This window comes from Bubalus bubalis, chromosome 9, assembly GCF_019923935.1.
Source record: "Bubalus bubalis isolate 160015118507 breed Murrah chromosome 9, NDDB_SH_1, whole genome shotgun sequence".
Classification (NCBI taxonomy): Eukaryota; Metazoa; Chordata; class Mammalia; order Artiodactyla; family Bovidae; genus Bubalus; species Bubalus bubalis.
Genome location: NC_059165.1, coordinates 60,289,505 through 60,312,056, shown reverse-complemented (window position 1 = coordinate 60,312,056; position 22,552 = coordinate 60,289,505). Strand labels below are relative to the sequence as shown.

The 22,552-nt window shown below is 36.0% G+C and overlaps 1 protein-coding gene across 2 annotated transcripts in view; it reads left to right on the top strand.

Annotated features, from left to right (window-relative positions):
• The window catches only part of UBE2D2 (ubiquitin conjugating enzyme E2 D2), a 42,540-nt gene extending 24,761 nt beyond the window's left edge, over nucleotides 1-17,779 (top strand). The window contains exons 2-8 of one of the 2 annotated variants that reach the window (XM_025292603.3): nucleotides 5,414-5,477; nucleotides 9,887-9,918; nucleotides 9,998-10,075; nucleotides 10,163-10,268; nucleotides 15,549-15,642; nucleotides 15,863-15,926; nucleotides 16,849-17,779. In XM_025292603.3, coding sequence (XP_025148388.1) covers nucleotides 5,414-5,477; nucleotides 9,887-9,918; nucleotides 9,998-10,075; nucleotides 10,163-10,268; nucleotides 15,549-15,642; nucleotides 15,863-15,926 — 438 coding nt within the window. In that variant the 3' untranslated portion in view covers nucleotides 16,849-17,779. The remainder of the gene's footprint in view (nucleotides 1-5,413; nucleotides 5,478-9,886; nucleotides 9,919-9,997; nucleotides 10,076-10,162; nucleotides 10,269-15,548; nucleotides 15,643-15,862; nucleotides 15,927-16,848) is intronic. The other variant, XM_006070799.4, reaches the window with a different exon arrangement.
• Nucleotides 17,780-22,552: the final 4,773 nt, after the last annotated feature.

Here is a 22,552-nt window from a genome sequence, read left to right as displayed (position 1 = left end):
AAGAGGGAAATAGAAACTATTTCAGAGTGCCAAGGGATTAAGTCTATCAGTACCAGATATAAAAGATTCTGTAATTTGCTGTTTTCAGAAATCATAATTTTTTTTCAAACTGATCTAGGATAACTGAGTTACTAATATTTCCAGAGTTTTAAAAATTTGTAATTTTAAATACTCTAGTAGTTAATTTTTAGATACTAACTTCAGATATTATGCTGGACACATGAGTTAGCGTTTCTGTTGCAACCCTGGTGAGATAGGGGTAGGGCAGGGAGAATGCAGTACTATGGTACTGCTTGCCTTCACTGTGTCTTGAAAATGTGGAAAACACCCCTTTCTTGAGTTCTTCATTCTGTGCTGCCATGTTTTCCTTCACCTTCCCTTCATTTTGAATCTTGCTGGTAATGAGTTTTCTAGCCTTGTCTTTTGTCTTTGATGCTTAATTCGTCAAACATAAAGGCAGTCAGGATTTAGTGTACATCACAATTTCCTGGGGGACTTGTTAAAATGCACCTTGTTAGGCTTTGAAACAGCAGAGTTTCTGATTCAGTAGGTCTGGTTGGAGCCTGAGAATTTGCATTTCTAATAAGTTTTCTTGTGATAATGATGCTGCTGTGCCAGGGTCTCATTTTTGAGAACTACTACTTATCTAGCTGTTCTTTTTTTGCTGTTTATTCATCTTAAAGGAGGTTCAGTTATAGATTCTCAGATATTCTGACTTGTACATTTCTACTATTTTAGATTCAGACTAAAGAAGCATGATATAATAGAACATATATAGTAAACCATGTCCTTACTCTAATTATAAGTTTTCCTTGGATTAGCTACTTTGTATCTTTTTATATATATAAAATGGGCAATTAGTCTAGATATCTCTTCTGATGTTGAATCACAATTTCTGCTTAAATCGTCTCATATCCTGATTTTCCACCAAAGACCTTTGATTTGTACAGGAAATTTTAGAACTATTAACGCTTGACTTTGAAGCCAATTTTCTATGAAAGTAACTACAATCTCTCATTTTCCCATCTTGTTCCTTTTACCATTTGCCATAGGGTAAGACCAAAATGGTGAAACAAATCTGTGTTCCATACTATGTATATTTTGCTTCATAATTGTTAAGACTGGGGAAACAGGTTTTTTTTAAAAATAGCTAATATCATTAAGTTTTCGCAATTAACGACCTATTTGAGTATTTGAGGATACAAGGAAAGCAAAGTCAGCATAGCCCTTGTAGGACCCCCTCCCCACAGTTAGGAATTCCTCTTTCTTTTTGCTATAGTGCTGTAATACAGAAATACCGCAGGCTTAGAGGCTTTAGTGTTTTGTTTTCTTTAACAGTGGTTCCTTTTAAAGAAGGGTTAATCCTTTGGAAAATAGGTATTCTTAAGATAATAATATACAAGGCATTATAATCATTCCTGTGTGTCTTTATTGGAAAACATATTCCTGAGCCAAAAAAGATAGTAGTAGGAAATGTATTTAAAAGTTTGAGGACTTCCCTGGTGGTCCAGTGGTTAAGACTCCACGATTCCACTGCAGAGGGCAGGAGTTCAGTCCCAGTCAAGAAACTTAAGATCCTGCATGCCACGCAACATGGACAAAAAAGTTTGTAGTGAATTAAACTTTACTTGAAAATAATTAATTGGTATAAGGTTTGAGGGCTGTTTGAACTAAATTAAACACTTGGGAAAGTTTCAGATAATCAAAATTGTCTATAACCCTTAATCTTTAAAAATAATGGTTCTGTATACCTAGAAACAAGGGGAGTGTACAATGTCAAAGAAGAAAGTCTTAATTGAGAACTCTATTAAAATCCACAGTTTTTTTTTTTTTCACAGTTTATTTTGAAAATAAGACCTTTATTGTAATATTTTTTTAGATTTCAAAGTTAAGACCATAAAGTCTCTTTAGAAATTGAGGATCTTTACCTTAACTGTCAAACTTCCCTCCTCCCTTTTTTTCCCTAAATTTAATTTTATGTACTTTGTCTATAAGGGCTTCCCACGTGGCTCAAATGGTAAAAAGTCCACCTGCAATGCAGGAAACCTGGGTTCAATCCTTGGGTTGGGAAGATCCCCTGGAGGAGGAGATGGTAATCCACTTTACTATTCTTGTCTGGAGAATTCCATGGGCAGAGAATCCTGGTGGGGTACAGTCCTTGGGGTCACAAGGAGTCAGATATGACTGAGTGAGTGACGCTTTCACTTTCTCTCTATTGCTCTTTCTACAGAAAAGTTTTCCAATAAACAGAAAAATTGCTTAGTTTTGGGTTTTGTCCTAGCTCTACTCTCAATCCCAGTAATGTATGATTTGCTGTATGATATACAAGACAAATCTGAGTACTATTTGGGGGGAAATAAAAAGTCAAGGAAATTAATGTATAGGTATAAAGCCATATGATAAAGCCAACAGCCTGATGTAATAGGGTATTTTTTTCTGCCCAGTGATTTAGCTAGATGTGCCTTTAATTTCAAGATTTATCTTTATTTTGTTTTCTTTTTGCCACACCACTCGGGTTGCAAGATCTCAGTTCCCCCAGGCCATGGTAGTGAAAGCCCAAAATCCTAACCACTATACCAGTAGGGAACTCCCTTCAGTTTTTTTTCCCCCTTCAGTTTTAATCATAACGCAGGGACATCAGATTTTGTGGTGGTGGTCGTATAGTCGCTAAATTATGTGCAACTCTTGTGACCCAGTGGACTGTAGCCTACCAGGCTCCTCTGTTCATGGGATTTCTCATGCAAGAATACTAGAGTGGGTTGCCATTTCCTTCTCCAGAGGATCTTTCCAACCCAGGGATCAAACTTGTGTCTCCTGCATTGTAGGTGGTCTTCTTCATTGCAGGTGAATTCTTTACCACTGAGCCACCAGGGAAGCTTCAAATTTTGTAGCTTCTGTGTTTATTTAGTCTAACTGGGTTTTCACTATTCTGATTACTGTTCAGATAGTCACAGCTTTTTCAGAATTATTTTTCTTTTATCCAAATGTATAGTCAGAACTGGTACGTTATTTTTTAAATAGACAATAAATATACTTGTTAAAGGTATAAAAGAAATACATGTAGTTCCTATTCTTACCCCTAAAGCAAAGTTTCCTTCTGAAGGCAAATACTTTGAACTAGTTTTGTATCTATTCTTCAGAGATACTGTATGCATATATGAAGATGAATGAATATATGCCCTTTTAGTAAGCAACTTTATGGTATATACAATAAAATCAACAATTTTAAGTATACAGTTTGAGTTTTAATGAGTATAATTCACAGTTTTGCAGTCCCTACCAAAGTCGTAATATAGAATATATCCATAGCCCCCCAGATTTTCCTCATGTTCCTTTGTAATCAGTCCCCTCCAACTCCCTCTAGCCCCTAAAACTATTAATCTGGTTTCTGTTGTTATAAATTTGCCTTTCCTAGAATGTGTATCAATGGAATCATACAGAATATAGTCTTTTTATGTCTCATTTCACTTAACATACTTAAGTGAGTGCCTTTAACCAAGGAAGTGTTGGAATGAGTATGTTAATTGTGAATTAGCACAAATTTGAGTTAAGGTTTTCTTTTTTTTTTTAAATTATATAATACTGACTTATGAAGAGGACAGGGATTTTATTTTTTCCCTTTAGCTTTTTGAGATGTAATTGGCATAAGTTTAAGATGTTCAGTATAATGATTTGACTTACATATATCATGAAATTATTATCATGATAATAAGTTTAGTGAACATCCATTATCTCACAGGTACAAAATAAAAGATAAAGAGAAAAATTTTTTTCCTTGGGATGAGAACTCTTAGGATTTACTCTGTTAAACTTTCATGTATAGCGTACAGCAGTGTTAATTAACCTGTTCTTGCCTGGAAAATTCCATGTACAGAGGAGCCAGGTGGGCTACAGTCCATGTGGTTGCAAAGAGTAGGACACAACTGAGTGCGTGCGTGTGTGCACACACGTGCACACACATACATACTACAGCCCTACCACTTACTTAAAAGTGTTAGTAAGTATAATTGACCTACCGCACTATGTTACTGTCTCGTATACAACATAGTGGTTTGATATGTTAAAAAGTGATCACCACCTGATGAATCCTTATATTCAACTTAGATGAAGTTAGTCAAAAGAAGTAGCTTAACTTTTGTGTTTCACATCAAGCAAGCTCACTAGTTAGAGTAACCTGTATTAGAAATATTTAAGAATGTGAACTGTACAGTAGGTTTTTTGTTTTTCTCCTTGAGATGGGCAAGGAATCTCTGTTGTAGAGAAATACAAAATCCTCAAATTGAGATGTGAAAGAAAGTAAATATTGTTAAATCTTTATCTCAATCCCAGCACTTAAAAAAAACTTAACAGAACTTTATTTCTATACTTTATGCTTTATCCTCCAAGCTTACAAATAGGATAAAACAAAATAATTGATGTAATGACTGGTTGATTAAGTTAACTCAGAAGAAGGAACTTACAGAAATATCTGTGTTGCAATTTAAAATACTTATATAACTCAATAAGATTTGAAATACTTCTTAAATGGTAGGTTTTACCGTTGTAGTTTTAAAAGATAATTAAAACTAGTCCTTCCTCAGAGTTTGTTTTTATCTCACATACCAAGCCAAAGGGAAAGGGAATGTAGTATGATTTCCTGCTTTGTGGTTTTTAAGGCATCCCCACCCAGTAACAAATCTCAAGTTTGTGGGTTCTTGTGTTAAAATAGCTAAGAAGCTGGCATCTTTTGTACAGCATGACTACATGTAATTCCATTTCTGATTTCAAGACTTTATGATGGGTTATATCCAACCAGCCTTTGTAATATATCCCTTTTAAAGTTTTTCCTACTACCTCTGGAAGCTTTGTAGTGGATATGAGCTGAAAAAATACCAGTATCTTGTCAGATGGTTCTGTATAATTTGGAACATTTATGACTCCTATCTGAAGTGTAACTTAATGGTTTTGAGGTACAAAAACCAGCTGTTGATCTTTATTGGAAAATAATAAGTAAAGTGTTTACTTAAAAACAGTTTTTGTGAGACTTCCCTGGCAGTCCACACTCCCAGTGTAGGTGCATGGGTTCAATACCTGGTCTGGGGGCTAAGATCCTGCCACATGGTGCGGCCCAAGAAAACCCAAAGAAACAGTTTTTGTGGCTCTTTAGTATATGATCCATGTTTACTTTCCTTATATTTAATACCCATTAAACTTCAAACAAGCAAAAATGATCTACTTTTAAAAACATACATTTATATTCAGGAATCCCAAATATTTTAAAGAATTAATCTACCTTTCTCTTCTCTGACTTTAAAGGAGTGCTGCTAAAAGCTTTACTGGTGAGACAGAGATTATTGGTAACAGTGATGGTTTTATTAATGGATAATAGTTACATTTATGTTAAATACATTTCTTTATTCTCTCCTTCTTGAAGGAATTGAATGACCTGGCACGGGACCCCCCAGCACAGTGTTCAGCAGGTCCCGTTGGAGATGATAGTAAGTATCTAAAAGGAATACTAAAACATAAAACAGCATAACAGTCTGCCTCTGGTGAACTCTGGTACTAATAAATATATATATGCCAAGATTATTTGTATGAAGAGTTAATTATGCAATTTACCTTTATTTGCCCATGAAAGGTGCAGTTTTATGTGTGTCCCATCATCTTTTGTACTGTATTTCATTTTGAATGTCTTCTGCCAGATGTTGTCTGTGTAGTTGTTCTGGCTCTTCCTTACCTATCCTTTGTCCCTTCTGGGTATTTACCTAAGACAAAATATTCAAGCTTTTGTCTACAGTAAGCTATTGTTCTTTAGTAAGATAATAATAGTAAGTATGATTGGGGGGGCAGTGTGTATGTGGGTCTGTGTCTTTCTTTGTATTGACTCATATTTGTGAAGACAGCTACAACTTACCTTTAATGTCCAGTTTATCTTCTTAATCCTGTTTGAAATAATTTATTGTATCTTACCATACATGTTGGATAATAATTTTGCTTTTGTTCCACTTTGTCTCAAGACAGCTTTTCCCCCGATGCCATCTTTCAGCCTTTTAAAAATGGAGGATATTTGAGCAGGCTGTGTAACTAATTCTCACACACAAAAATGCAATATTTAGCTAATAGGGGAAAAGTGGAATATACTTGGGAGTATATTTAGAAGCATTTGTGTAAGGGAAGTGTATAGGTTAAGAAAATAAATGAGGTTATATGGACTTGTGTGTAAGATTAATTTTTTCCTCATTTTTCTTAAGATTGTTGTTTTGGTTTGCTAAATCCTTAGGAATCAAAGCAGAATCCTTGTACAAGGATTGCTTTATAGATAAAACATGTTATAAATTATAAGACTTAAGTACTTGTTATGAAAAAATCCCATTTATGTTATGTTTAGATCTGTCCAGTATTATTGAGTATATATAGTATTTGATATCAAACAGGACAGGCCAAGTACTTAAACACATTATCTCATTTGCCTCACAATTCTTTAAGTGATTGGAAGAGAAATTGTTAACTGTTTTAGAGAAGAATCTAGTGAGAGCCTTGTGGTGGTTCTTGAAGTAGACTTATTCTCAGATTTTCTGATTCTAGTTTTGTCATTCCATGGTATCATATCCATCTGCATCAATGTGGTCATTCAGTTTTGAAAGAGTGTTTTTATTTCAGGTAAATTCCTCAGAGTTGAGAGAGGCTGATTATTTTTTTTTTTTTTTTGAGAGAGACTGATTTTTAATTAAAAGTGTTTGAAGTCTGGGGATTAGATTTCATTTTTGAAGTTCAGTACTGTAGTGTGCTCAAGTAATTTGCCTTTGCTTCTACCATAGTTGGTACTACTACATTCCTTTCTCAGATTGAAAAGTGGTTACCCTGGAGAGTTAAACTCCCCTAAAGCATAAGCAATAAAAGAAAAAGAAAGATAAAGTAGACTTCATCAAAATTTAAAAATTAGGTACAGCAAATGATACTGTTAAGAAAGTGATTTTAAAGTCTTTATATTTCAACATTATTAAGATAAATAACCCAATTTTAAAGTGAACAGACGATCTGAGTAGCTTTTTCTCTAAGATATTCAAATGCAGTAAGAACGTGGAAAGATGTTCAGCATCATTAATTATCAGGGAAATGCATATCAAAACCATAATGAGGTGTCATTTTACACCCACTAGGATGGGTAGAATCAAAAGGTCAAATAGTAAGTGTTGATGAAGATGTGGAGAAATTTGAACCATCATACTTTGCTGGTAAAATGCAAAATGGTACAGCCAGCTTGGAAGACAGTCTGACAGTTCCTCAAAAAGCAAAACACAGAGTTTACCATATGAACCAGTGAGTTCATTCCTAGATATGTGTCCAAGAGAAATAAAAACATATATCCCTATAAAAACTCACACATGCTTGTTCATAGAAATTTTATTTATAATAACCAAAAAGTGAAACAACCCAAGTGCCCACCAACTGATGAAGGGATAAATAAAATATGGTGCATCCATACAGTAGAATATTATTTGATGATTAACAGGAATGAAATACTGATACATGCTACAACATGAATGAGCATAAAAACATTGTGCTGAAAAGACCTATACTCTGAACACCATAAGATGCTGGTGAAAGAAATTGAAGATGACATAAACAGATATTGTTAAAATGACCATATTGCCCCAGGCAATTTACAGATTCAGTGCAGTCTCTTTTGAATAACCAATGGCATTTTTCATGGAACTAGAACAAAACAAATTTAAAATTTTGGAAACACAGAAGACCTCAAATAGCCAAAACAATCTTGAGAAAGAAGACTTCCTGACTTCAGACTGTACTACAAAGCTATAGTAATCAAAAATAGTATGGTGGTTGCACACACAGAAAAAAGCATATGGATCAGTGTAACAGGGTAGCAAGCCCAGAGATAAACCTATGCATTTATGATCAATTAATCTACTGCAAAGGGAGCAAGAATATACAGTGGAGAAAAGTAAGTGATACTGGGAAAACTGAACAGGTGCATGTAAATGAATGAAATTAGAACATTTTTTCACACCATTTATAAAAATAAACTCAGAGATCTAAATGTAAGACCAAATACTCTAAAATTCCTAGAAGAAAATGTAGAACACTCTGGCACAAATTGCAGCAATATTTTTTGGATCTGTCACCTAGTGATGGACAGACAAATGGGTCATAATTACTTAAAAGCTTTTGCATAGCAAAGGAAACTAAACAAAACAGACAACCTGTGGAATAGAATATATTTGCAAAATGATGCAACCAACAAGGAATTAATTTCCAAAATATACAAACAGCTCATACAGCTAGTTATTAAAGAAATGCAAATCAGAACTACAATGTGGTATTATCTTACACTGGTGAGAATGGCCATCATTAAAAAGTCTAAACATAATAAATGCTGGAGAGGGTATGGAGAAAAAGGAACCCTCCTACACTGTTGGTGGAAATCTAATTGGTGCAGCCACTGTGGAGAATAGTATGGAGGTTTCTTAAAAAACTAAAAATAGAGTTGCCATATGATTCAGCAGTCCCACTCCTGGCATTTACCTAGAGAAAACTCTAATTTGAAAAGATATATGCAGCCCAGTGTTCATAGCAGCACTGCTTAACAATAGCCAAGACATGGAAGCAACTTAAATGCACTCCAGAGAGAGACCTAAGTCAGTGACTCTAGTAGGTTTTCTTATATGTAACCAGTGTGGCAGAATATGCAATTAAGATTTAAAATGGTAGGTCTCCAAATGGTTTTTGTTAATTAATATGGGGCCTTTAATAGAACCTTTGTTGAAGATACTAGGACTGATCTTAGTGACTCAAAGTAACTTTCTCCTTAGCTACTTAATCCATAAAAAAATTAGTTGGCAGAAGTTAAGAGGAATTTTTCTCAGTACTAATGGTGAGTAATCTAAAAAGGAGAGCCTCAGCAATACCTACCCTTTATTTTTAATCCCTAGTAAACAGACTGCTCTTTGTAGCTTCAGGCCCCAGTGAGGGGCAAGCCAACCATAGGGGCAGTTCTCATACAGATGATCAGAAGGAATTTAAGGGTTTGGGCTGACATCCGAGTGGATTTTTGTGTGGCTTTCTAGTCTTCACATTACCTCCTTGCATCAAGAGTTAGCTGGTTTGAGTTGCTCGTGTATACTCCCATTGACAGCTTCCTTTAGTGTGCTCAGATCCTCGTGTGAATGTTAAGTGCTTAGTAGCTTGCTTAGAAGTGAAGACTGGGTTTTTGATCTTTGTGTTGTACTTAGTGGCATCACCTTTGAAACAGAACATGCACCGTTTTTTGCAGTTTGAAGAGAAAATTTCCTTACTAAACAAGTTTATGATTTATTGGGATTATCCCTAGAGTTTGTAATCAAGCCTGGGACTTCCAGCATACGTTTTCTTTATTTATTGAGATACCAGTAATTCTAAAGATCTACACATGAGAACTCTTGGAAATTTTTTTCTCACTGGAAAAAACTAGCATTTCCTAATTTGAGTATTATCTACTTTAAGTTTACTGTTCTGCTCTATTCCAGTACTATAAAAGGAGTATATTATAGATATTTGTGTTGGGGAAATGATACAATCAAAGAATTGAATCTTGTGGTTCTTTTTTACCCTTTGCGGTAAGGAAGTGCCTGTTTAAAAGTGAAACTTTCGGCCTTGTCAAGAATTTTCTCTCCCTGTCATGAATTTTTAAGACGTTTTAGCCCAAATAACTTTCTTGTTGAGCACCTTATCAGTGTTCTACACCATGCTAGTCATTTTTGTTTTCTCAGACTCCAAGTTAATTTAGATGACTCACCATGTTTCTTATGAATGAACTGAGATTACATGGGGAATAATATGTTGTTATGGTGTAGGTATACTGTTGATATTACTTCATGGTGACTTTTTGTTGTTCTTTTTTCAGTGTTCCATTGGCAAGCTACAATAATGGGGCCAGTAAGTATTCAGATTAATTTCAAAATAAATAGTTTAGGTAATTCACTCATTTTAACCCAACGTTTTTTGTTATCAACAGAATGACAGTCCCTATCAGGGTGGAGTATTTTTCTTGACAATTCATTTCCCAACAGATTACCCCTTCAAACCACCTAAGGTAACTGGAATATGCAAACTGTTTTTTTTATCTACTTTGTACAATGCTAATGAAACTGTTTATAAGAAGTTTTCCTTGTTTTGATAGGTTGCATTTACAACAAGAATTTATCATCCAAATATTAACAGTAATGGCAGCATTTGTCTTGATATTCTACGGTCACAGTGGTCTCCAGCACTAACTATTTCAAAAGGTAATGGAATGGATATTTGATATAAAAATAAAGCCTATTTTTTTGTGTGTTTGTGTCTTTTTTAGGTTACTTATTCTTGAAAGGGTTAGTCAAATTTTTTTTTAAGAGAATGTAGTGGTCCCCCTTATTCTTGATCTGGGGTATAGACCCACTAGAGAGAGTTGGATTTTTAAGCATACGTGTTCCTTGGTGCTGTGATTGCTCTCTGTCCATTGTTCTTGCTCTTCAGGCATAGATTAGAATATGGCCCTTGTGAATCCGTTTTTTTAAGAGCATGGTTAATGTAGAAGACAAGTAATGTCTTTCCAGCCTTGAGATCCATGAATGGAAAGGATAGATAGTGTTCAGGAATAGCAAAAAAACAGCCCTTGTAGAGGAATGTTTGTACTATAATTAAAATATTAGTTTCTTGAAGGACAAAGTATAGATGAATTCATATTCACATTATTTAAGGTTTTACCTGTTCTTGTCTTTAGGTTTCTATCAAGAACAGAATCATCATCTAAGATAATCAATTTAATGTATATTTTTATGTGAGCATCTTAGTCTGTGGTATATTGGTGCATGCACACGTGTGTGTGTGTGTGTGTGTGTGTGTGTGTGTGTGTGAGAAAATGTGTAGAGAAAGTTAGTTACTAACTTTGTGATGAAAGATCCAGTAGTTCTTTTAAATACGACCTAATTATATGAGTAGATTGGAGATTTTTTTATATCCCTGAACTGAATATTATCTTACTTGTTGATTTGAAATTGTACAACCTTTCAACATGAAATCACAAGAGGATTCAGATCAGATCAGTCGCTCAGTCATGTCCGACTCTTTGCGACCCCATGAATCACAGCACGCCAGGCCTCCCTGTCCATCACCAACTCCCGGAATTCACTCAGACTCACGTCCATCATTAAATGTTGTCAAAATACAGTACAAGAAATAGGCTACAAGTATGATAATGGGCTGATTGGATTGGGAAGATCCCTTGAAGAAGAGAATGGCAACCTATTCCAGTGTTGTTCTTGCCTGGAGAATTCCATGGATAAAGGAGCTTGGTGGACTACAGTCCGTGGAGTTGCGAAGAGTCCGACATGACTGAGCAGCTAACACATACACACACGCACACACATATGATAATGGGCTAGTATGTTTAACAGATATGAAGAACATATATAAATCAGTAAGAGGTAAAACCTAGATCCCAATAGATGAATGGACAGAAAGGAACAGAATAGTCAAGGAGATACAAATTAAAATAAGTGCCCATTCTTCACCTTTTGGGGCTTCACTGGTGGCTCAGACGGTAAAGAATCTGCCTACAATGTGGGAGACCCGGGTTCAGTTCCTGGGTCAGGAAGATCCCCTGGAGAAGGGAATGGCTACACACTCCAGTATTCTTGCCTGGAAAATCCCACAGACAGAGGAGCCTGGTGAACTACATACAGTCCATGGGGTCACAAAGAGTCAGACATGACTGAATAACTAACATTTTCACTTCACCTTTTTAATTAACAAAGATCTTTTAAAAAGGAAACTAAACATTTTTTCTTTTCAAAAGAAAAAGTACATTGAAGTACTTTGTGAAGTACATTGGAATGATTGCTTATATATGCTACAGATAGATTTGTTTAGTCTGCCTGTATGTATTAAGAGATAAGGAGATTTAATCATTAATATTAACATCCTTTGACGCAGTAATTCTAGGTTCATTTGTTTGTACTAAGAAAACAAACCCAACTGCTAAAATCTACATCTGCAACAATGTTATTTCTGAAAATCAGAAATGACATATAGGTTCAACAGCAGAAAAAACACATTCGGTTCTGGCACATGCATTCAAAAGAATATTGATCCTTACAAATACTGTGCAAAATGGGAAAATACAGTGTTTGATAAAAGCAGGAAAGAGATAAAATGTTATACACTGTAACTTGCATTGTATAGAAAGTATATTAAATAGCTAGAAATAGTTTGGGTATTTGAGGCTGAAATTTGGTACATGAAATTTTTTTTTTCCTCTCTACTTAAATTTTATCATTTCTTTAACGCATACATTTAGACAGGAGGCAACATAGTTTCATGGTAAAGAACGTAGATTCTGGATGCAACTGCCTGTGTTAGGATCTCAGCTCCACATCTTATTGGTTGAAATTTGAGATGGATTAGCTTCTGTATTCCACAGTGTTTTCATCTATAGAGTAGGGGTGATAAAAACTATTTCACTATTATTCTGGAGATTAAAAAGCAGCAAAAATGCATAGTTAACTGATTCCTTGTAAGCGCCCAAATAACTGGGATAAAGGCACTATTGTAAAAAGTATTGGATATTTGTCATGTTATAATTACAGTAACACTTGTATACCCTTCCACATTAATTTTTTAAAGGCACAAAAACTCTGAGGCATTAAATTAAGATTTCTGGGGTCCTAGGCAAAAATGCGAACAAAAAAAATCAAAGGACCACATTTTAAAAAGTTGTGACTGAAATAGTTTTACAGATAAGTGGCCCCTTTTGTTTTTGTAGGCCTCCGTGCCATTCAGTGGTTGCTTGTGAAAATATTCATATGCCTGTTGTTCTTGTGATTTCCTGACCTGTTTGTTCTTATTTTACCAAGTAACTGGAGATATAAATCTAGCTATAAATGGGGCCAAGAGAGGTGGGACTCTGTGTGTGTGTGGGTGGGTTGGGTGGGTGGATGGTGGTGGGGGGAGTCTGTCTGGATAGCTGAAATTGTTATCATAGCTTTTTTTCTTCCCTTCTGTGCCTAGTGGTGGTGTTTTTTGTTTTGTTTTGTTTTTCAGTTATTCTAAGTCATAAGGGCTGTTAATTTATTTGACTTGGTATGTTCTGTCTGGATAGCTATCTTTTAAAATAACTACAGTACCATTTTGTTGAATTTGGTTTTATCAGGGTACCTAGGTTTAGTGTTATAAAGACTCTTTTGTAAATTGAAGTATGGGCAAGCATTTCTGTGAAAGACCCAAATTCTATGTATGATATAATTATTCTTTAACATATTCTGTTTTAAAGGGCAATAATCTAGACCCAAAATGCCCTCCTCTTTGAGTATATAGGTAAGGGACCTAAATATACAGAAAACTTGAAGCAGGTTAACTGTATCATAAAGCTACTTGGTTATATGGTTTTAGAATTGGAAGTGACTGAGTTATGACACTAATGAAATTGGTTATTTACTGAAGAAGAATATATATATATATGTGAAAATTTAGTTACTTCAGTAAAGAGTCTCTACAAGCTGTAGAAATAGAAGTTACTCTTTTTATAGAAAAAGAAAGTATAGTATATTATAAGCCAAAATCAATTTTCTACAAATAAAGGAACTAAGTAGTGTACTAAAAATCCTTTCACTAGATCCAGATAACCACCATCCTACCTTCCTTTCCTGGAAAGAAAGTGAGGAAGGTTATTTACTTAAAGCTTACCTGTGGCGGATTCATTTTGATATTTGGCAAATCTAATACAGTTATGTTAAGTTTAAAAATAAAATAAAATTTAAAAAAAAAAAATAAAAACAAAACAATTATAGGCAAAAAAAAAATAAAATAAAATAAAATGATGCAAATGAACTTATTTACAAAACAAACAGATTCACAGACAGAGAAAACAGATTTATGGTTGACACGGAAAGGGGGATGGGGAGCGATAAATCAGTAGGAGTTTGGGATTAATGTTATACACACTACTATATATATAAAATAAACAAGGACCTACTGTATAGCACAGGAAACTATATTCAGTATCTTGTAATAACCTATAATACAAAAGGATCTGAAAATGAATGTATATGTATAACTGAATCACTGTGCTGTATACCTGAAACTAACACAACACTGTAAATCAACTATAATTAAAAAAATATCACTTTAAAGTTGCCTGTTTTAAATAGTTGGACAATAAGTAAAGGGAACTTATACTAATTTGGTAGTGTATCTAATTTTACGTGAAGAGTCAGTTGTATTCTTACCAGCTTGATAGGTCAGACAAGTTTCTTCTGTAGTCAATAATTTCATGAACAATCAAAAATCTATAACTCCCTGTTGTCATTTCCAGGAAATACATGAAATCTTTCCTAATTGCTGTTAGAATGTTCTGTGCTTGAAGAGGGCATCAGGTGATACACCTGACAATGGGAAGAGAAGATGTTTTGGGAATGCCATCTGCCAGAATTGTGGGCAACAGGAATGAAGAGTCAGAAAACATCTTTCCTGATGTTTTTTATTTTCCATATACTCTTAAGGCAAGGAAATAGCTTTTTTGTTAACAACTGAATGATAAAGGGCATGTAAACTTTCTTCATCTCTCAGAAGCCCTTGATCTCTGTAGGATAGATTTGATGGGAAAATGAATAAATTCCTTTTCCTGCTGAATTGATGTTTTGGGAGTACAGTGGGCTCTGAATTATTGTCTCTTGCTACAGAACATTAGAGAGAAATAAGATAGCTGAGTTCTGTTAACATCAGAATAGGAAGATTGGAATTTATTTTGGTATGTCAGAGGCCACTGGATTTAATATAATTAGTGGCTTTGGCTTCCTCTTTGCCTTCAATAAAGGAATATGTAAGTTAACAAATTTAAACAGAGGAAATTGTACTATTGAGATTTGTCTGCCACATTTCAGGTTGCCGTTGAGGAAATGACTGAGATGAGATTTGAAATCGTTGCTGAAGATAATTTGAGACTTTTGTTTGAGATATGTCATATCATCTGTAATAAGTGTGGCCAGCCCCATTTGGGGACAAGTACTGGCCTCTGTGTTCTTAAACTAAATTGTTTTCAACTAAAAATGAAACAAATCCATTGCATCTAAATATGGTACCTGCCATCAAGAAAGCAATAATTGTTGGATTTCATAGTTGTCATTTCTTACTAAGAGCATTCAGTAGTGTGGTTGTCTTTAGAATTTTGAAAGCCATTTATCCCTGAACATGGGCTTCTAAAAATGGAAATTTATAAGCTGGGGAAAGTCTTATTGGTCTAGGATTTGAAAGACCTGTATTCTATTAATAATTCCACTCTGATTACTCACTAACCAGGGAAATGGGGCAAGACAGTTCACCAGCCTGGGCCAGCTTTCTTACTGGTTCAAGCTTAGAGAAGTCTTAGAATCTTTGTTAATTGCTATTACTGTAAACTTAGGCAGAGCTTACAAACCTGCTAACACTACAGTAAATAGGGTCTTAGAATTTTCTCGTGTGTTGGCATCTCATATTTCTTTGAGCCTTTTTGCTTTTATCCTCTACTAATTTTTATGTTTTTTTCATTCTAGTACTTTTGTCCATCTGTTCTCTGTTGTGTGATCCCAATCCAGATGATCCTTTAGTGCCTGAGATTGCTCGGATCTACAAAACAGATAGAGAAAAGTAAGTATGGTCTCCAGACAGAAGAGTGTCTGATAGGGTGGAGATGTTTGTGTCTAAGGTCTGAGCATGAGTCAGACACTTAAAACGAAGTCCTAATATACTCAGTTGGGGACAGGAAAGAGCAGTATTTGCATCAAGTATTATAAGTAGATGATTTTATCTCTGTTTTGTATGATTGCTACTGTCTAGAAGAACTTTTCTACAATATATTTTCCAACAGCTTTATGTCTTCTTCTTGGTTTTTGACATGCAAAGATTTTGCATCAAGAGCCCAGTTGTCTTAGGTAGGTATTTATAAATTAATGGGAAAGAGAATTGATGTTCTACCATTTGGAATAATCTAAAAAAGAAAGTAAATAAATGCTACAAGACCCCAAAGCCCCAAATTTCCTTTAAAATAAAACTTGGAGAATTTGCACATTTTAGAATTGTATTATGAATTATTGAAAAGTGGTCAGGGTATCAAAAGATATAGTAAATGAAATGTTGTAATCTTTTGTTTGTTTTGCATATTATTCAATAAGATTGAAGGAGATAGATTGGGAGAAAATGATTCATTTTCAAAAGTTAAAATATAAAAGATTAAATAGTTATTTGAATTATTGATTAGAGAGGCATATAGATAAGATATTTTAAAAAGGAGCTGCAATGAGAATGGGGTATTCTAACAGCAGTTGGGTCTTAGTTTGTTTTTTTTTTTTTTTATCTGAATCTACATAGTATCTATAAAAATTAAAGATCCTTTGCCCTGCTTATTTTATTACTGGAATGTTCTTCTGAAGCAATAAACCCATTCATTTTAGCAACCAAATTGTTAAAATAAGTTCTGCCAGATCTGGTTGGTTTATTGATGCAGAAAAAGTATTATGTCAATTTGATCATTTTTATGTGATTTCAAGAACCATATAATATAGAATTATATTGAACTCCAAATAAGTAAAACAAGGGTTGAAAATCACCTCAGAAATAGGTCAATGAAGTAGAGACTGAAGATATGCCAGCAAGTGCTGAAATTTAATTAGAATCCTATATAGCATTTATCGGATATTTCTAACATTTATTAGAAATTTGGAGTAGGAATATGGCTTCACTTGAAGTTCTATAAGTTCTTCCCCTCGAATTACTAGATGGGATAATGAATGAACTCTGTTGCTTTCTGACTGACTCCTCACCTATGTTAAGCCAAGCTTCTCTTTGTGTGTACAGGTACAACAGAATAGCTCGGGAATGGACTCAGAAGTATGCGATGTAATTAAAGAAATTATTGGATAACCTCTACAAATAAAGATAGGGGAACTCTGAAAGAGAAAGTCCTTTTGATTTCCATTTGACTGCTTTCTATGAGCCCACGCCTCATCTTCCCCTGTGCACATGTTTACCTGATACAGCAGTGCTGCGTGTTGTACATACTTGGAACAACAAACTAGAAATACTGTACTTCTGTACCAACATTGCCTCCTAGCAGAGAAGTGTGTGTGTGACAAGCCAGTTCTCCAGGCATAACCTAGGTGTGAGACTAAAAGCTTTCCTTATTGACTTAAATTTGGATAACGGCAAGATGAGGGGTGGTGGGTATGGTGTGTTCTTGGATGGGGAAGAAAAGCTCCACTGACCTGTAGGAGATTGTTTTTTAAGTGAAATACTATTAAACTCAAAACAGTTATGAAAAGCAAGGTGAAAAACATGAAGCTGTTTCTGTATTCCTTTTATTCCGAAGGACTTACGTCTTAGGTGAAAGTTATGACCAACCAGATTAAACTCTACCCACATCCTGTATTTTAAGGTCTAAGTTTAACTGGTCAACATTTAAAAGGATTGGAGCTATTAGTAAGTAACGTGTGATGGGCTTTGCTCCCAACTCTTTTACATCTCCCCACCCTTCAACCTTCATCTTTCAGCCCCTCTTTCTCTCTTCCATATTCTTTGGTTTGTATGTGGTTTCTCAGTTAATACATAGCTAATAGCTCTTATTTTTCTTATGTTTTTAACTGCTTAGGTCTATCTGGATGTAAGGGTGAAAATTCATTTGATGGAAATACTTGTGTATATTTAAAGACCCAGTTGCTCCTCTGGAGCTTGTACGTTCAAGAATGATTAATCTGTGTAATAAACTGATTACTACAGTCATTACATATAATTTGTGTGAATAGGCTTTTTGATTTTAAGAACTCTGTCTAGCTGAGATTAGTGGTGGATTTTCTCCCACCCCTGAAATGTTTTCACTTATATTGGTTGCACTTCAAAATCATGAAACAATTCCTGTTTACACAGTAAAAAGTATATCTTGAAAGTAATTTTATTGAACAAGATAAACACATAAGCTTAAAAGAATTTCCATGAAACATATGTGCAGTATTCTAGGAACATGACTGTTACATAAGAAATTTGCTTTATTATTGAAATTAAGCTGCATTTCACCAAAACCTTGTGACATTCCTTTGGTACATAGGACATAAAACAAAGGCATTGCTGTTTGGTAAGTTAAGCTTCTGTGATTGTGATTGTAAAAGAGCAACATTGACCAAACCCGGGAAACATGAGCACAGTCTTGTATTGGAGAGTCTACATAATTACTTTGCACTAACGTCGCAGGATGTTCATCCAATTTTAAATTGTACTGTATGTGGCTTTTTGAGGTCTTCCCTTGACGCTAGTAAAATGTAGTTTGAAACTTGTAAACAACTGTGTTTGCCAGAAACATCGTTCGTGTGAACTAGGCAAGTTACTGTTTTTCCCCCTACTTCTCCTAATCTAATTGTAACCAGGCTAGCCTGAAAGCCATGGCTGATGCTCTTTAGCCATCAGGTTCTTTCAAATGCATCTTTACACTCTTGCACAAAAATTGAGGAATAAATGTCCACTGCTTTTGGTTTTAAACTTGTTTAAGTTGTCTTATCTCTCAGTGTCACTATATCTCAGAACTAAAGTGTGATACACCAAACCTTTTAAAATGCTGCATTTTAGCTGCTGGCTACTTATTAGTATTTCTAGTATCCTTGACTTTGCAAAGAAGGTTTGACTGTTAATAGTTGTGGGTAAAGGAGTTAGAATTGAGCTCTAACCTAGAATTACCCTCATTCTCAGTATCGTGGGTAAGTGGGAATTCAGTTTTTGACTGTTGACCATGGATTAGTTGCACAGATCCTGAAAGCCTCATTCTGTGGTCATCTTAGAGACCAGCCAGCTTATTACCATTTATTAGGCCATAACATAGATATTTTTACAAGAGTGCTTTTAAGTCAAGTGCTAAAGTAAAAGTCATTGTCCTGATGTTCAGGTGCTGAATGAAACATAAGGCCTTTGAATGCAATTGGTCTTGCTCATTTGAGGTTGGAACATAAATTGTCAAGTTTGGTTGTATATTCCTTGGCCAGAATGAAGGCTCAGTGAGGGAGACCATCTTCCCCACTCACAAAAAAGTGTCATTTGGAATGGGTCTCATCTGGGATCACGTTGGTTTTTATAGAACTGTCTCTAGTTTTATCACAAAAGCTTGTTTGCAGTAGATTTGATTATCTTGGTGAGGCATTGGTTACAAGGGAATGTCAAGTGTATGGGTTGCTTTGCTTATTTTTTTTTTAATTGAAATATAGTTGGTTTACAATGTTGTGTTAGTTTCAGGTATACAGCAAAGTGATTCAGTTGTACATATATATTTATTTTTTCAGATTGTTTTCCCTTACAGGTTATTATAAAATATTGAGTATAGTTCCCAGTGCTATATAATAGGTCCTTGTTGGTTATCTTTTTTTTATATAGTGGTGTGTATATGTTTTTTGCTTCTCAACAACATGGAACACTTGATCAAGTTATGGTTGAAGCAGTCTCTTTCAGTAAAACTACATGATTTCAGATACTCACATACTCTGTTACTGGCCAGTGGCTATTGTCCGCTAGTTTCTACATTTTTGGTAATGTAAAGATTTGGAAAGAGGACTGTTGGGTAGGGGAGAGGCAGGGAGGTCTATAAGAGAGAAGGATATGGTGGTCAGAGAGGAGTCCATGTTCTCTGCACTAACTTAGCAAATGAAGCATTCTTTTTCTGCTTCCAGCAACTATAGTATTCCACTTTTCCAATCATTCCTCTTTGCCTCATCAAGTTATTTTGAGCCCTATTGTGAGGAGAAATGAATTATTTCTAAACTATAGTTGGAAAGCCTATAAATTGCCCCTTGACTGCAATTAAAGTGAAACTGGCCTTGTCTCATATGCTGTACCATACCCCTTAACAAATCCAGGGGGTAGGTTTTAGTGGAAGAACTTTCTTCAGTTCCTAGGTCTTCTGAATTATGAACACATCTTTCCTTCCTTCCTACTTAGGAACAGCATCTTTGTTACCCCTGCAGAAAATTGTCAGTCATGTTAGGAACCTGTCTCCTTTTGATTCCATTTGTAAAACAGTCATTAAGTGGTGGGTTATTCCAGTGAGTGTGGTGTTATATAAGAGAAAGCAGATTTTTTTTTTTTTAATGATGCAAAACACAATGCTGATTTGACATAATATTCACATAAAGCTTTTTCTCTTACATTAATAATAGATTTGTAAATCCAGGGGAACTGTTATAATCACGATATAAAACATACTATATTCACATTTAAAAAGTTTTTTCCAACCCATTTCTTCTTTATAGTCTAAAACATCTTCATTATATGTAATAAGATAGAGCCACAAGAAGTTGGAGGTACCCAAGACCATTCCAGCTTTCAGCCAGTCAGAGTTTGTCATGTGGTAGCTCCCAAACATAGAACTTTGAACTTGCTAAAAAGCCACTCAGGATCCCGGCTGGGCCAGCAGCCTGGAGAAGTGTGGAGAAAGCAGATTTTTAATATGAGAATAACTATGAAGGTAGCAGTCTATCAGAACATACATCCATATTCACCCAAGAAGAGAAATAGACTTCCTTTGGGACACTCCTAGAGCCTGTTCCCTATTTCCTTATTACTTTTGTGTGCGCTTAGATCAAAAGTGGCTCTGAGTTCTCAGTACCAAACAAAAGCCTTCCTTAAAAACTTTTTCTTAACCTTCAGTTCAGTCTCTCAGTCGTGTCCGACTCTTTGCGACCCCATGAATCGCAGCACACAGGACCTCCCTGTCCATCACCAACTCCCGGAGTTCACTCAAACTCATGTCCATCGAGTTGGTGATGCCATCCAGCCATCTCATCCTCTGTCGTCCCCTTCTCATCCTGCCCCCAATCCCTCCCAGCATCAGGGTCTTTCCCAATGAGTCAACTCTTTGTATGAGGTGGCCAAAGTATTGGAGTTTCAGCTTTAGCATCAGTCCTTCCAGTGAACACCCAGGACTGATCTTCTTTAGGATGGACTGGTTGGATCTCCTTGCAGTCCTAACCTTAGCCCCAGCTTTTCCTAACCTAACCCCCAGCCTTCTTGATCTTCCCAACCCAGGGATTGAACCCAGGTCTCCCTCATTGCAGGTGGATTCTTTACTAGCTGAGCCACAGGGAAGCCCCCAGCTAATGTAAGTGGTTGCTGTTGAGGCCCCTCTGAGTATTTCCAGGTCAGTTCCTGGGATGGGCCTAGAAATAATGAAAACTGGCCATGGGCTCACTTTGTTAGAGTGATCCCAAAATAAATACATTTGCCCATTGTTGCCATATTTTACCCTAATCAATATAAGCGGAAAAACTCAAAGATTGAGACTGACTATACAACTTTTAAGGCCTTTGGCTTGTGTAACACAGTCACCAGCCAGCTTTGTCCTTTCTCAGTGCCTGTTCCTGGGCTGGTTAAAGAAGAGGTAGAGTCGGATATTTCTGTGACAAGTGATTACTTTTCATCTTTGAATTTTTTGTGGAGCTGCATCTGAACCAGAGCAAGCTTCAGATGCCTGTCTTCAAACTGCCTCTCATCAGATGAAGAACAGTATGAAGGTCTTATCACCAGAATAGCAGTTTAATAGTTTTCCGCTGCATGAGGGTTTGTTTATAACCTCCAGTGTGAGTCGTTAGTAGAATGGCCTTTTCCAGGGCTGGGGTTCATGATAACCTGATGGTGCACACTGAAAACAAATGGTTGATCACTTTGGGAAAAGTAAAGAAAAAAGTTACTAAGTGCCCAGGTCAGGCCTCCGGTGACTGATGTCCAAAGAAGAGCAGCGCCCGCCCTAGTCAGTGTGCTGTGTTCCTTTTCAGACTTCTCCAAGGATATGAGTGGAGGCAGCTGCCATTCTCCCAGGCACCTCACTTCTTGCCCTGAGCCGCTTGTTCTCCTATTTGAATTTCTTCCTAAATGCTTGCAAATCTTGACTCTTAAAGGATACTCCCTTACCATAAATTGCAGGGCCTATTAGAGAACAAGAGTTAATGAGTAGGGAGGGTTTGGCCAGCTTTTTCACCCTTGATTTTCCATAGGAAATGAAGGTAGCTTTGGAAGCTCCACAGCTGCTGCTGCTTAGACCATCTGACTTGGAGGTTTCTAGAAACAGTACACAAATACAACCTGACAATTGGGCTCCAGAGCCAGCTCAGGGGTGAGAGAGGTTCCATGTTTGAGTTAGCAAGTCTAGGTTAACTCCCTTGACAGCAGGGGCATGGGATCTTCCTCCAGCTAATTGAGGGGCAGTACTGGTTCTTCTGGGCAGTGTCCCCTCTACCTACATTCTACATCTCTGCCATCTTTGAATGGTGTGGCTGCTTGCAGGGTGTTGAAGTAAGAGTTGGGAGCTGGCATTTCAGAGGTGCCCAGGACTTTCAGTCACCTGCTGCAGTGTAACAGAAGGAACCAGGGGAACAAAGGCTTTCTGAGACCTGCCAGAGAAGTTGAGCTTTCTCAAAGAATGGCTCTGGGTCATCTAAGCCTGGCCCTTCTTTGAAGGGGACAAAGAGCATAAGGCAAAGAGTAAGGGGGAGATTCTAGTGCATTGTAAAAGGTTATGGGGTGGGTACTGTTT